The 14516-nt window shown below is 44.8% G+C and overlaps 1 protein-coding gene across 2 annotated transcripts in view; it reads right to left on the bottom strand.

Annotated features, from left to right (window-relative positions):
* The window catches only part of ATXN7L1 (ataxin 7 like 1), a 226305-nt gene extending 212479 nt beyond the window's left edge, over nucleotides 1-13826 (bottom strand). Inside the window, exon 1 of one of the 2 annotated variants that reach the window (XM_085654144.1) lies at nucleotides 13638-13826. In XM_085654144.1, coding sequence (XP_085510270.1) covers nucleotides 13638-13779 — 142 coding nt within the window. In that variant the 5' untranslated portion in view covers nucleotides 13780-13826. The remainder of the gene's footprint in view (nucleotides 1-13637) is intronic. The other variant, XM_085654142.1, reaches the window with a different exon arrangement.
* Nucleotides 13827-14516: the final 690 nt, after the last annotated feature.

Genomic DNA, 14516 nt, shown 5'->3' with positions numbered 1-14516 from the left:
AGTCTCCTGACGACCAACACATTGTTGGCAACCCCTACCACATTGTCCCCACTCTCTTGCCCTGCCCCGCCACTGGCCATTGCAGCTCTGTTAACTCCTCCCAGGGCCATTGTATAAGTGCCCCAAAATAAACTGTATTGATGCCATTACAACTCACCACACTCTCTAGTATGAAGTCACTGCTGTATCTTGTGGCTCCAGGTCGAAGAAGACCTTGCCTGGCCTGCATGTGCATAGTAGGACAGCTTCACAGTTCATCCTAGGTCCCGCAAGAAAAAATACAGATTCGGCACACTTCATCAAGTCGTAAGTAGTAATTTCTTTTCACCTACTTTGTGTTTTTATTCCTGGGCTTGCCTTTCCCCTCAGGGTAGTATGGCAATGCCCTTCATGCCCATTAACACCAGCCGCCACTGCTAGGATCCAGGTCTGGATGGGTCGATGAAAACATAAGTCACCTATGCTTCATAGTGTTACTGGACTGCCATCAGCCAACTGGGAAAAATTCAGGCCCTCTGTTTCAAAGCCATCTGTCTGATATGCAATGGTATTCTGAGTCTCTGGTCCTTCACTTTTGTTGGATAAGATCAGCCAGTACACTGCAAGATAATCCTTCATCTCTACTAGCAATTACCTTCTTAATAATTTAAATGGTATACATATTCCGGTTGGAGGTAGAGTATTGTTAGAGCAGACCTCTGCAACCCCTTGAAAGTATGTCCACACTACAACAAATGCATAAAAGTAGAAAACTATAACTCTGTACCACCAAAGCTATATGTAGGTGGTAATGTGCTGTCAGCTCAATGGCACTTTACTTCAACAATCCAACATGCACATCTTAGAACCTCTAATACACAATTAGCTAAAGAAACCACACCTCCAACTGTACAAAATCCCGGGTAGGACTGGGATAGAAAATAGACCTGGACACCAAACTAGGGGCCTAATTACAAGGTTGGCGGTCCATAGGACTGTCAAACTAGCGGTGAAGTTGCATGGTGTTCGGGGACCGCCGCACCAGTGGTCCAACCTGCGTATTACAACTACGGCGGTTGGATTGCATTAGTACCGCCACAACTGCCAGGGATCCGTGATCCCTGTGCGCAGCTGTCATAGGCCGCAATATGCTTGGTGGTGCCTCTGAGGCACCGCAAACCTTTTACTAGATGGTTGTTAGCCATCCTTTTTATGGCGGTGAGACTGTCATTAAAAGGGTGGCAGAGTCAACAAAGGGGGCCCTGTAGAGCCCGCTGTTGCCTCAGGGCCTTACGGGTGCATGCAGGGGGGACATAGTGAGCCCCCCTGTCTGCATACACCGCCTGTTCCAGCACGGCATGGAGATTGAAGTCCATTCCGTGCTGGAACACGCTGTAGCTGTCCCATTGCGCTGACTTTCTAAGACTCGCCTATGAGCCTTTGAAAGGCAGGGCAGTGGACCAGCCACCTCAGGACCACCCGCCCTGATTACAACCTGTAATCCGACGGGCGGTCGGTGGTGTAGTTTGGCGGTGTGGGAGCAGGACAGTGGCATGCCGCCCCGCTCCCACGCCAACAAATTCATAATCATGCCCTTAAAGTGGTCCCCATTAATAATTCAGTTACCTAAAAAAGTGGCCAACATTTCCAATTCAGGGCAGTGTTGAACTTGTAAAGACAAGCTGTATAGGTGTTCCGAAAGGCAATGTTGGTGGTAATATCAGGGAAGTCAACTAGGCCATAAAATAGGCCCACAAACAGCCATAAAACCAGCCAAAAATCTGTTCAGCCCCTCTGGGCACTGCCAGATTGCCAGAGAGTCCAGTCCGAACCTAACAACATCGCATCATAACTGTATAGCAATAGCAATCTAGAAAATAGGCTATGCAATGGAAGCCAATCACAAAGAACAATGAAATGTGCCAAACTCCTACAGCATACCGTTTCCTACACATAACACATATAAAGATTTTTCACTGGCTTGAACTCTTATATTTACTACCACAAACTATTACTAAACAAATCGCTCCTAACCAAACACAATTAACACAACCTTACACAACCAAACAATGCTAATGCATGAACCTTATGAAAAGGTGTTTATATTACGAAAATGCTATGTGCTTGACGTAAGGCAAATAAATGCGGTAATAACTGCTGATAAGGTAAAATAACAGAAAAAATAAATTAAGTTAAACGTTTCTGGACAGAAAAAAAGGAGGTTTATAGAAACAAGAATCTACAGAGGGTAGGCTGATGCCAAGCTGGCCGTTGTGCATTGCTGAGCACAAGACACAAGAGAAACAAGCACTGGCAGAGCTACTATGTCTGACGTTTATGTGTCAAGTTATTTAAACAGAGGTATTCACAAATCTTTATGAAAGTTGTCTGCACAAATGCTGTTTATCACATTAAAGCCTACCCTATTGCCTTTGGTAGTGCATTGGCATTGGCAATACCAATAGATCTGGCTTTAAAGAAATGTTGTATGATAATGTTAAGCATTACAAGTAAACAGCAAGGGAATAGATATGAACTTGTATGAAGGCAAACAACTGTAGAATAATATTGGTGTAGGTTAAAAATTCAGGTGACAGTTGCACTGTCAAGCCAGACCTATAAATCCCTGTAGGGTAAAGACCGCCCTCCTCCCAGCCATGCGGCTGCCAGAGAAACACAACATAAATGATCTAGTTATGTAAGACACTTTAGTAGCATTCCAATATCATGTGTGTGCCCCTGAAAGTTCAAGCTTAGGCAGCTGGATAAATAAACAAAATGATCACAGCTGTGTAGCGGGCAAGCACTTTTTTGTGGAAGGACACAACGTCTGCCGAATGATAACATGTACTCCTGACTCCCAGCATGTGAGCGGAGCCAAAGCCCCTCTCTAGTGATGCACACATATTTGTGTGGCGAGAGCTGCGAGGACAAGCCAGCTCATAGAAAGGATTGATTTCTGTATTGAACACTTGCAGGAGAGAAACAATTGAAAGGGACAGAACGTGATGATTAAGTGTACTTTTCAAATGTAAAATAGTCCCGCATGTATTCTAAAGGAAGCACTTTTCAGAAGGCAGAATAATAAATCAAAGAGCCAATAGCATGAGGTGACAGATATACTTCGAAAAGGTTTACCCTATACACATTTTAAAGAATTTGTAACACTGCAAAACCAGACAGCTGTGCTGTCACGTTAGAACTAAAAAAAGGACAAATGCACTGTCTTATTATTTGCAATTAGTAGCTGATGATTCTTCAAGCCATCAAAACGACAGCAGCTAAAAAAAAGTCATATTATATGAAACTTTGCAATCAGTAACAAATTTGATCACAATCTAAGAACGTTTCCAGGCAGTTTAGTTCTGCCATAAATGTCATAATCCCACATCGATTGCTGCTCCTCTAAATATTTTGGTGACCACAAAATCCACATGCTTTCATAGAGATCCGAAAGCCCGGTTACCTACTGCACAGCTATTCTTTTTAAGAGAGTTGCCTTGCGTGCTGTGTGCTGACCTATGAAATAACACACAAGTACATTCTTGATAAAAAAAAATCAATTTAGGAAGGAGACAAAAAATAAGCATATAATGAAGGAAAGTGCTCCAGAACAAAGTGCCGAACCAAAGAAGACTGCACCAAAATGTCCTGAAGCCAGAATTTAGGCACTTGCTGTGCATGTCTGAACTGGCCAGGAGAAGATAAGGAGCACTCAGAGACCTTTTGCAGAAAGCCAAATATTGTGGGCACTTCATAAAAACAGATTTATATGCTAAGAAGCCAACGTTAAAAACAATTTTGATTTTCAGATGCAATCATTAAAGAGAGAAAAGTTTGAAATTTGTAATCAAGTGTGCCTGCACCAACCACCAGCTGGGTAGCAGAACAGACAATAGACTGGAGCAAAAGAACACTCCTGAAACTTCACCAAGACTTAATTCTTCTGTCGATCCTAGAACAAAAGATGGCAGCAAACTGAGAGACAAAGGAAGTTGGACACTAGATTCCCTTTGGTGCTTCTATCTAAGATTAGTCAATACACTGGATTTTGGTGTCTCCACTGGAAGATAAACAAGCATTTTCAATGCAATAGGTCTCGCATTTGCGAGAGTTAAAGCTATTGGCATTGTAAATGACAATGCCTTTTATTTATGTGTTTTTAAAAGCAACACACATATAAAAGACATTGTTATTTATAATGCTAATAGCTCAAACTCTCGCAAATGTGAGACCACTTTAATGGTGGCTGCATCACTTTCTTTAGACGTTGCACCCCATATTCAGGTTACAATGAGCCAGCCGCGTCTAAAGAAAGGAGTGTGGCTGGCATTAAAGTGAAAATGCGGTATGGGGCACTTTCACCCATAAAGAAAAAATTAATAAATAAAAAATTAATAAAGAAAGATTCTGTAGTGCGGCCGCTAAACCAAACGTGGACGGAGCTGTAAATTAAATAAATAATTAAGCACAGCCGCTATAGTGAAAGCGGACAGCGCTGTAAAGTAAATAAGCACGGACCGTGCTGTAAATTAAATAAATACATTACTATTAAAAATATAAAAGCGGGCGGTGTGCTTGCCTTGTAGGAAAGCACTTTGTGGGTGGAATAGTGAGATCATTAAAGAAAATAGTGGTCACAGCTTTGATAAAGCAGACTGTGTAACACAAGTAAAAAGTCCAGTCCTCATGGGAGGTTACAAATGCAGACAAGGCACCACCAAGGAGAGACTACTAAGTCTAATTATCAATCAAAAGCAATGATTTCGAAAGGACAGTAACATAAGCAAATTGAAAAGATAGGCGGGGCTTTTATTCCATACATACATTTGATAAACATACAGACACTTCAGAATAGTTTAGAAAACAGCTGTCAATTGACGAAAAAGACTAATTTTCACTTTCGCAAAAACATCAGTAAAGCACGACATCAAGAAAAACGAGATTTTGAGCTATTGCCATTGTAAATGACAACGCCTTTTATTTATGTTTAAATGTTTAGAATACCTATAGGTCAAAGTTTTGAAAATGCGAGACCTATTGCATTGTAAATGCTTGTTTTCATTGCCAAGCTGGGTCCACTCTCAGGGCGCAGACATTTAGAGGTGCGCAACAGATGCCTATAGCAGTCTTCTCTTGATATGGTTCTGAAGGATGGTATGTTTAAACACTGTTTCTGGAGGTTGCTGGTGCCCATATCTGCATTTTGACTGCTTTTCTTCTCAGAGATCTTATTTCTCTTGCCCCCCTCACCTTTGTCCTACCCCTCCCACTTTTTTTAAACACACAGTGAAAGAGGATGAATGGGGGGGGGGGTCTAAATTTGTCACAGTAATACCAGCCCTTTCAACACACCAGGACTAAGTTTACTTGATCAGAGCCATTTGCTGTATTGCCTGGGCTCATTCATGCAGCACAGCAGGAGTTAAGGAAAGGTGAATCAGCATCTACAAAGCCCATCACCCATGCCCAGGATCACAAGCCTGCCAGGATCAAAGCGTGGAATAGGGAGTCGTTCATTTTCATGCAACAGTGTGTGTGTGTGCGTGCGTGTATGTGTATATATATATATTCAGTGAAAAAACCATAGGTTTCACACATGTTATAGTTAGCTGGACATTTTACTGATAAAAAACCAATGAAATTCCCCCGTTATAGTTAGTGCAGGCAACTATAACTCACGCGACCGCAATCCTCTGCTGATGCTAATACTGTATTTAGACACTTATTTGCCCATGTCTTCTTCCATTAAATTTTAGCTATACATATATTACAAATATTTTTTTTTCATAAAGACACATATGTCATCAGCAGAGGATTGCGGTCGCGTGAGTTATAGTTGCCTGCACTAACTATAACGGGGGAATTTCATTGGTTTTTTATCAGTAAAATGTCCAGCTAACTATAACATGTGTGAAACCTATGGTTTTTTCACTGAATTTGCAAGGTTTTTTAAATGCTAATTCCTAACTATAACGTGTGTGAAACCTATGGTTTTTTCAGTGAATTTGTACGTTTTTTTAAATGCTAAGTTACTTTACGCCATTCGTGGCGTGCGCGCCCACTTAACGCAGTTCGTTCCGTGCGCGCACGGTGCGCTTCGCGCACCGTGCGCGCACAGTGAACACGCGGTGCGCTTTGCGACCGCGCGCCCACTTTACGCAGTTAGTGCCGTGCACGCACGGTGGGCACGCGGTGCGATACACGCACTGCGTGCCCACGTTACGCTAGATGGGCCATGTACGCACGATGCGCTTCGCGCACCGTGCGCACATGGAGGACATATGATGCGCTTCGTTGTGAAAGGTAATATTTTATGTTTTCACATGTTTAAATTGCCATGCGGTGGGGAGAGTATGGATATTTTTTATTTTTTAATAATTTTTACCGTACGCGTACGGTAAGCGTAATCGGCGAATTTAGCGAAAAAATTATAATTCCGTTTTTGGCCTTGGGGGATCTTTGGGGACTCCCTCAACATGGCTAGGTGCTTAGGAGCTGTCTAAACAGCCCCTTTACATGTTTTTGGGCTTTGTTTTTTAACCCCCTCTCAGAGTGCGAGAGAGAAAATGGCGGCCGCCACTTCCTGGTTTCGACCGATTCGAATGTTTACTAAGATCTATCAGCAAATCAGATTCGCGCTCGCGCACGGCACCGTACGCGTACGGTAAGCTTACCGTAAGCGCACCGTAAGCGCACCGTAAGCTGCCACAGATATATATATTGATTTAAATGCTATTTTCTCAGGAACTACTGAACAGATTTACACCAGACCTACAAAAGGCACTTCCTTGACCTGAGGACTACCTCTCTGCCAAATTTCAAGTAACTCTGTTCAGCCGTTCGGGCTGTAGCTGTGTCTAAAGGTCCTATGGAAAAATGCATGGGAAAAACGCGTTTTGGGACCCCCCTTTTTTCTCAGCCCCCGCTTGACGAATCCCCCCGAGACTTTCAGGGTAGGAGCGGAGCGTAGCGCCCCACCTATTTTGAAAATTTCGCGAGGATTCGTCGACCGGCGCCAAAGTTATTCCAAATAGAATGTTGCGGTTTTCCTATGGAAACAGGGTCCTAACTATAACTACCTACTGGCGACCGCCAGTAGGTAATATATATATATATATATATATATATATAGTGACCACAGGTAGCATCAGCATTCAGTTCTATGTCAATCCACCCTCCTTTACCTTTCCCTCCACATATACAGCCAGGATAATGCAATTTAACTGTATGAACCCTAAATTACATGGAGTCATGGTAGAGTGACCAGAGTTTGAAAACCAAAAAAAGAGGAACATTTCACAAATATCGATATAGCTTCCACCAAGGGCCACAGAATGACTTGACAGAGCTCACCAACACAGGAGACACGTGAGAATGAGACACTGATGGAAATTAAATTCAACTTTTAGGCACAGCACCATCTGTGCTATAAATTATTCCTGATAAGTGCTGCAAATACTACACTGAAACACATAAAAACTTGACTTCGGCTTTATCGAGTCTCCCATCTCTTAAAACCGAGACATGGCCTACATTTACTGACATCTGTCTGGACAGATAGTGAAAACCAGGGACTGTCCCCGCATAAACAGGAAGCATGCTCATCATAATCCATGGATTGAATTGCATTTTCCACTGCTGACTCTCAGGAACACAGCTCTGACAATTTTTCTAAAACCTGCAAACCTGAGCTGTAACCCCCCCTTATCTGCCCTTCTATTTCTGAATCCAGATGTCTCCCAGACCCGCACTTCTTGTTAGTCTGTTACCGGGCATGCAGCTGCCCTGCCAGTGCCCCTCAATCTACTCCGCATACTACGGGCTCAAATCTGAACAGCCCCCCAAACTCTTGAGGGCAATCACAGCCTGACTGTACATGTATTTTTCCTTGCAGTTTTATATAGCGCAAACTCGACCCTAAGCTGGTATTGGAGCGCTTTACACCAGCACCTGTTACATTACGCAAGGTCACATTTATTATTATTTTTTTGGACACGGGAAGATTAAGTAATTTGCTCAGAATTGAAGGATGTTGAGCCGGCACCATGACACGAACACGGTTTCCCGATTCCAAGGCCGGCAGCTATGGCCTACACGCCACATCTTCGTTCTCCCGCCCTCCAGGCCTGCGTAACGCTCTTGTGTTCTCTCAATGACTCACCCTCTCTCTCACGAAGATGCAGAGCGCTCTTGAGGTGACAGCTGCAGGCAAGGCCCAAAACAACTCCTGACATCGGGGTGACACGGGAGCTCAGTCATGTCATCTCTTACAACAACCCCAGCTCGGTTCATTCTGTAAGGCAGCTGCCTTTACGACGTCGTTTAATTGGAAAGGCTTTTAAATGGACCCAGCAGGCCACGCTCTAGAGGCGGGCACCGCCCCGGCTGAAAAGTGGCCTCCTTTGGGTGATAACACAATGGCAGTTTGCCCTCCCATTCCGAGCGGCTAGGGAGCACTCGTGCACTTGGAGTTGTTGTTGACTCAACGTCAAAATTCAATCACTGGGGGGTTTGCATCAGCCGGGCCACTTATTTGTCTAATAAATCCGTCATTTTGCAACAAAAATATTTGAGGAGCCGCTCTTGACCTCTCGCAGCCGGCGAGTCCCGTTCACCCGGCCGGATCTCAAAGAAAGACAGGAGCTTCCAGCGCCCGACTGGGAATGTCTGCTTCAGAGCCCCCCTCCGCCTACAACCTGACAAAGGCGGACGCGGCTCCCTTCAAAACACCCATCTTAAGTGGACAACTTATTAAGACCGCCTCCTAAACCGGTCAAATAAAAAAAAAAAAGAAAGAAAACAATAACAAGCACCGACACTGATCCTGAATGCGGTGGGCCAAGGGCCGAACATGTCAGGAAAAGTACATAAAGAAAAGGGCCGTACGTGTATAATTAATACAGCTGAGTAAGCTACACGGTGACGGCCGGTGCCAGCTGCCTGCAACAGCGCTGCAAGCGGTACCATCATTGAATTTACGGCGCTGCCCCTGAAGAGCTGAAGACGTAGCAATAGGAGCACGCAAAATAAACAAGTGGTGCGCGCGCGCCACAGCCAGACGTGCTTTCAATTATCGCGCCCGTGTCTGGGCACGATAATTGAAACCACATGGCCTATTGGTGTCTATTGCGCGCACCAGGCGCGTAATAGACACCAATAGGCCGTGGGCGGAGCAACGTACCCGCCTTTGGCCAATTGCGTGCAGTCTTTTGTAAAAAAGACACACGCAAAGGCCAATGGGGTACCAGAAAAGGAATCCACGTGCACGAGGGTGTGCGATTCCAGGGTCGATTTCGGAATCCCCGAACAAAAGGACTCTCGCCTGCGCGAGCACTGCTGCGCAGTGCAACGCAGGTCGTGAGACCTAAAGACTGATAAGCCACAAAACGGGTGAACCACAAAACTCAGGGGTTTCTTATCAAAGCATGTGAACTCCATCACCACCCCCCAAAAGCTTTTTCAGATGGTGCATCACCAAACACAGTGAGCACCCAGTGGCAGACACAGAGGAGTGTACATCTTATCTTAGAAAAGGAGATATCATCTATGATGCATGATACGTTGGTTGTTCTCAGGAGAAGAATGACTGGGTTTGAAACTAGACTGAATCAAGTTGACACTAATGTCACTGCTGCTGAGGAGACAGTTGACTCTTTGCAAGCAGGAAGGCTGAAGCTACATGCTTACAGAAATTCACATTGCCATCAATTATACAACTCGAGGGACGAGTTGAACATCTCAAAAACCAGCAAAGTTCGAGGAATGTGAGGATTCTTGAATGTCCATTGTCGAAGGATATGGCTGATCTTATAGACTATAGTTAGACCCTTCTCTAGAAAGAAGTGGTACCTGTTATTCAAGTGGATTCATTTAAGCTGCTATCACTCTGATAGACTCGGTAAGACTTCTTTAAAGAGCTGCCTGTCAATTACTCTACAATGCTGTTGTATTTTGGTCACCAACAGAGTGGTATGTCATTTGAAATTGATGGTTACTGTCCCTGACCCAAGCCACCAAACTACTAATGGTTGGTGGCAGCTGAATACGGAAGTTGGGGATAGAGAATTCTTTTTTTAACTATAGAGTCCCTACTGACTTTTCCCTGTAAATCCATATGGTATGTCATGACTGGGTCTCTGATTCCCTGATACTGTGTGATGTATTCATGAGAATGTATGGGCATGTGAATGGTGAGATACCCGTGCTGAGGCCAGCCAGGTGCATGAAGCTCCTAAGGCTGACGTGTGTTCCGGTGGGTTCAGGAGTAATCGGTGCTGCTGTCTCCCCTTTTCCCTACATGTCCTCTTGACGGGCACTGTTTCTAACATTTTCACTTCTTGTGAGATTTTTTCTGAAGCCAAGGACACTAATCGGTCTTAAATCATCTTCCTGGAGTAAAGAGCAGGGAGGGCCTTTTGTTGATAACTGGGCCTGAACCAAGCCAGTTGCAACACGACAGACTGTGTGGTCTAACATGAGCAACATTTGAATAATGAAGCAGCCACAAGGCATAGCCAAAAATCTACAACTTATGCAGAGAAGATGGGCTACCTTTCCAACCTCCATATTTTGAGTTTTTTGTTTCTGGATAGAGAAGCTGTCTTGAAGCAATACACAAACCGAGAGCAACAGTTTCACCTGAAATTCCTTATCATGGACTGGTGGCAAATTGAAAAGAAAATGCACTCGAAGCTGACTGCTCCACCCAAACGTTTTGGGCTAATTTTGAATTTGACTGGACAGTTGGATTTGAGCCCACTGCTGGGGAACTGGACATGCTCTTCCTCCAGCAGCAAATCCAGTGTTGATATTTTACTTTAAGAAGCTCTGTACACCTGTGTGGAGGGAGATTAGGACTAAAATGTATAGTTCTAGGCTGTCTTACTTTGAGAGGTAAGGTCTATGGCACCAACGCTGAGGAAAAGAGTGTACTGCTGCTGCTGAAGGAGACAAGAAATTATTCCATTATAACAGAGGTTAGAGAATTAAGTGTGCCAAGACCAGGATATTCACCTGCTGCCTAGCATGAACTGCACTCTAGTGCGAACCTGAAGACCATGTGCTGACGAGCAAAACAGTGCATTGCTGATATTCTTCTGCGATCTGTATCTGCACCTTGCATTGCCATGCCCCTTTCTCTGTGCAGCGCTGATGCACGAGTGATGCCATTATGCCTGATCCTTGTACTGTTGCACACCTTTCCCTGTGCGGCCTGGTCGTCCATGTGAGGCCTTTGTGGCTGCACCCTGCTTTGCTGTGTGCCTTTCGTTGTTTAGCACTGATGCTCAATGAGTACAGACTCGGACAAATATGGGCATACTTTTTAAACAGCGGCATTCTCTTTACAGCAAGTGGTTTTTGTGAATTATTTTCTGATTTTTAACTTGGACATCACGTCTAATTACCCACTTTAGGGTTTGGCTACAGGGCCAACCCACTTCTCCCCCCTGGGGTTACACGTTCCCACAGATTGGGTGAGTGTATCTATGGTACATTATTAATTACTAAAGACAGCCTTTCTTCATCATATGTATGTATTCCATAACCCCAAGTGGGGCTCCACATGTAATGGTTCATGTGTAGTATGGGCACCTAAATCCAAGTCACAAATGTTTTTCGGCCTGTGATGGGTTCCACTTCTTAAATTTGTGTGAGGTGAGATAATTTGCGTTTACTGGTAGAACACAGAGTGGCAAGTATTACACTGACTGTGCATGCTTTGAGTGAGATTCAATGCTGCACAAGATCACGTAAAAGAAACGTCACTGGGGGAGTGCATAAAATACGAACCTAACCTAAAGAAAGCCCAGGATCTATTTAGGGCGTTTAGAGGAGGGCTGAAACATATTGTTGTAATTGGTGAACATAGAGTCATTGGACCATTAAATCCTAAAACCCCAACCATACTATACTTTTAATCTTTCCTGTGCACCCAGCAAATAAAGGGGAAACCTTGGCGTGGATGAGAAATTTTTATCTTAGAGTTATTGCCCTTAATTAAAATTCTCCCAAGAGCTCCCTGAAACATGGTTGAGCCCACCCTGACCTTTAGGAGTCAGGGTGAACCCAATGATGAAACATACCACAATTAAAGTGTGTGAGGGTTATTTAAAAGAAAGGATTTTTTTGCCTTTTCACACTACCTTTTAAGCGGTGTATAGGTGTGTCACGTAACTTTCCCACCCTGTAAAGTGTCTCTAGTAGTCCCTGAGGGATACTCTTGAGTAAGTAGTAGGTTTGCATTGGGAGGACGTATCCCCTTCCCTTATCCTTGTTCAAAGGATCTCCCCACCCTTCAAGTTTGGTAGGTCCCTACAAAACCTCTGGACCGTTGTTTTGAGCAAGATCTCCTCTACTCACTTGCCCCCGGCACTCACAAACTGATCATTTATCATATTGTATTTAGAATCTGAAAGAGAAGCTCAAACATTAAGCCAAATGTGTTATTATATGAATAACTATAATGACCATAAACACTGGGACAATAGAATTTTTGGCATCTACACCAGCAAGTCTGAAATATCAGATGAATCATCAAATATTCTATGTCCATATTTCAATATGGACATTGTTGTTGTAGAGCTAGTAAAAATAAAATAGACAGTTAATAGTTATTGATGTTGGTTTGTTATGGTGCAGCCAGAGTGTACGTAAGGTGCGTTACCAACAAAATCTGACTTGTGATCGACCATGGAAAGATGAAAGGCTCTTAGTCAGGGAACTGGTCAGGGTGTGAACCTGTGACCAGGGATACAAGCATATCCTTGCAGCGGATGCGCTAACTTTTTGAACCACACGCTACTTCAGCCATCTTATTAAGATTACTTCTTTTGTCATACCTGTTACAGCCCTCTGGGTTCATTCCAACCTGCTTATGCAAGTTAATAAGGGGAAGTAGATCTTAACAGGTAAAGTTTTAAGTTTCACGTCACTTGTCGCCTTGCAGCGTTTAAAGGCCTATATGTAAAATCTACTTCTGGAGCATTTTAAAGGTATGGCAGTCTGCTAAACACAACGTGTATGATAAGAAAAAGGAGGCGGTCTATATCCAATGATGTCACCGCTTCCATTTTATATGCTGGAGGCTCGTCGGGGAAGAAGGGGGCAGTGTACCGCAGCATGATGCCACACCCCGTCTCTGACCCCCGCCCCTAGTCAATTCAACACTCCGCCATCCAAATCTCACACCCCCTAGCCTCTCTTTCCAGGGCGAGTGACCCCAGGCCTCCTTTCCTTAGGACGTCACGCCCGTTTCTAAACTGGCTCTACCGTTCAGTGTAGCAGGATTATACCTCCAGCCTCTCCCCCCAGGGCGAAGGACCTCCACCTCGCAGGGTCGTGTCCTATTGCCTTACAGTCATCACTGTTCTGCAGCCTCGGTGCCGGTGCTGGCTAGAGACCACAGGGTGCAGGCCCGGTCCTTACACTGCGGCTTTGATGGAAGAGGTTTGGCCATGAAGCTGCTAATCCTACCTTTCCGTGACGCCGAGGCCTTGCCTCTTGACCCCTGCCCTTTCCCCTGACCCCCACCCCCTTCACCACGCACCCTGCCCTCTCCACAAAGACTTCCCTATTCGGTACCCGGCCCTAGCCTTTCATTGGGACTAAGGCCTTCCTCTTCCGCCCTCTCGTGACGTCCCCTCTTGTCTACTCACCGCCGTGGTCGGCTCTCCGGCCTCGCTTCTTCTCCGCCGGTCTGCAGACTTGCTCCTCTGCCTCGCGTTTCCATCTCTCTGCTGCGTACCCGGGCCCTGGCAGCGGCTGCAGCTCGTGCGCCGAGGCTTTCTGTTGAGTCATGCAAACATATTTACTGCCAGTGCAGCGCGTGCGGCCCTGCTGCTCCCTCTCCTGGCGGGCGATGGGCGCGAGGCACTGACTAGCTTTTCAGCACAGCTGCGGGGGGGCGCTAGGTACCCCCGCTCACAGGACCCATGTGCTCTACCTGTCATCTCATCCTCGTCTAGGGGTGTTTTTGACTTTCTGTTTTTGACTTTCTCTGGCTTTGAATCTATGGAAGATATATATGCCTTTCTATATATACGCTCTACAGAAATGCTAGGTATGTCTGTGTATGTGTGTAAGTATGCTACTACTAGTATTTTATGTAGCACACAATACAAACTGCAATTTATTAGTAAGTGTTTAATATTGTAACTGTTATAATTGAGTTATTTTCGGATGGTAGAGTGGCCTGGCAGCATATGGCAGCTGGCAAGGCCTCCAAAAATGTAAATGAACATCCTGTGATTCTGGGCAAATCACTCAATCTCCCCGTGCCTAGCAAATATGAATGGGTACTCATGTAATGCAAATGGTGCTATGTAAAGCGCTCTGATACCCGATTCGGGTCAAGTTATATATAAAACTCTGTAAAATAAATAAATAAACAAATGAAGAAAATCTAATAAATTCCCACAAATGAGGATGGAGGAGCACGGAGGAGTGGTTGGGGAACGGGTTGGGACAAGAACTTGACAAGTGGTCGGGGCGGGGGGTGGGCGAGGGAACAACTAAGATGCTTTAAAGTGCTGAGA

Source organism: Triturus cristatus, chromosome 4_1 (assembly GCF_964204655.1).
Source record: "Triturus cristatus chromosome 4_1, aTriCri1.1, whole genome shotgun sequence".
In the NCBI taxonomy this organism is placed as follows: Eukaryota; Metazoa; Chordata; class Amphibia; order Caudata; family Salamandridae; genus Triturus; species Triturus cristatus.
The sequence above is the reverse complement of the archived record's forward strand: the minus strand, read 5'-3'. Positions and strand labels throughout refer to the sequence as shown.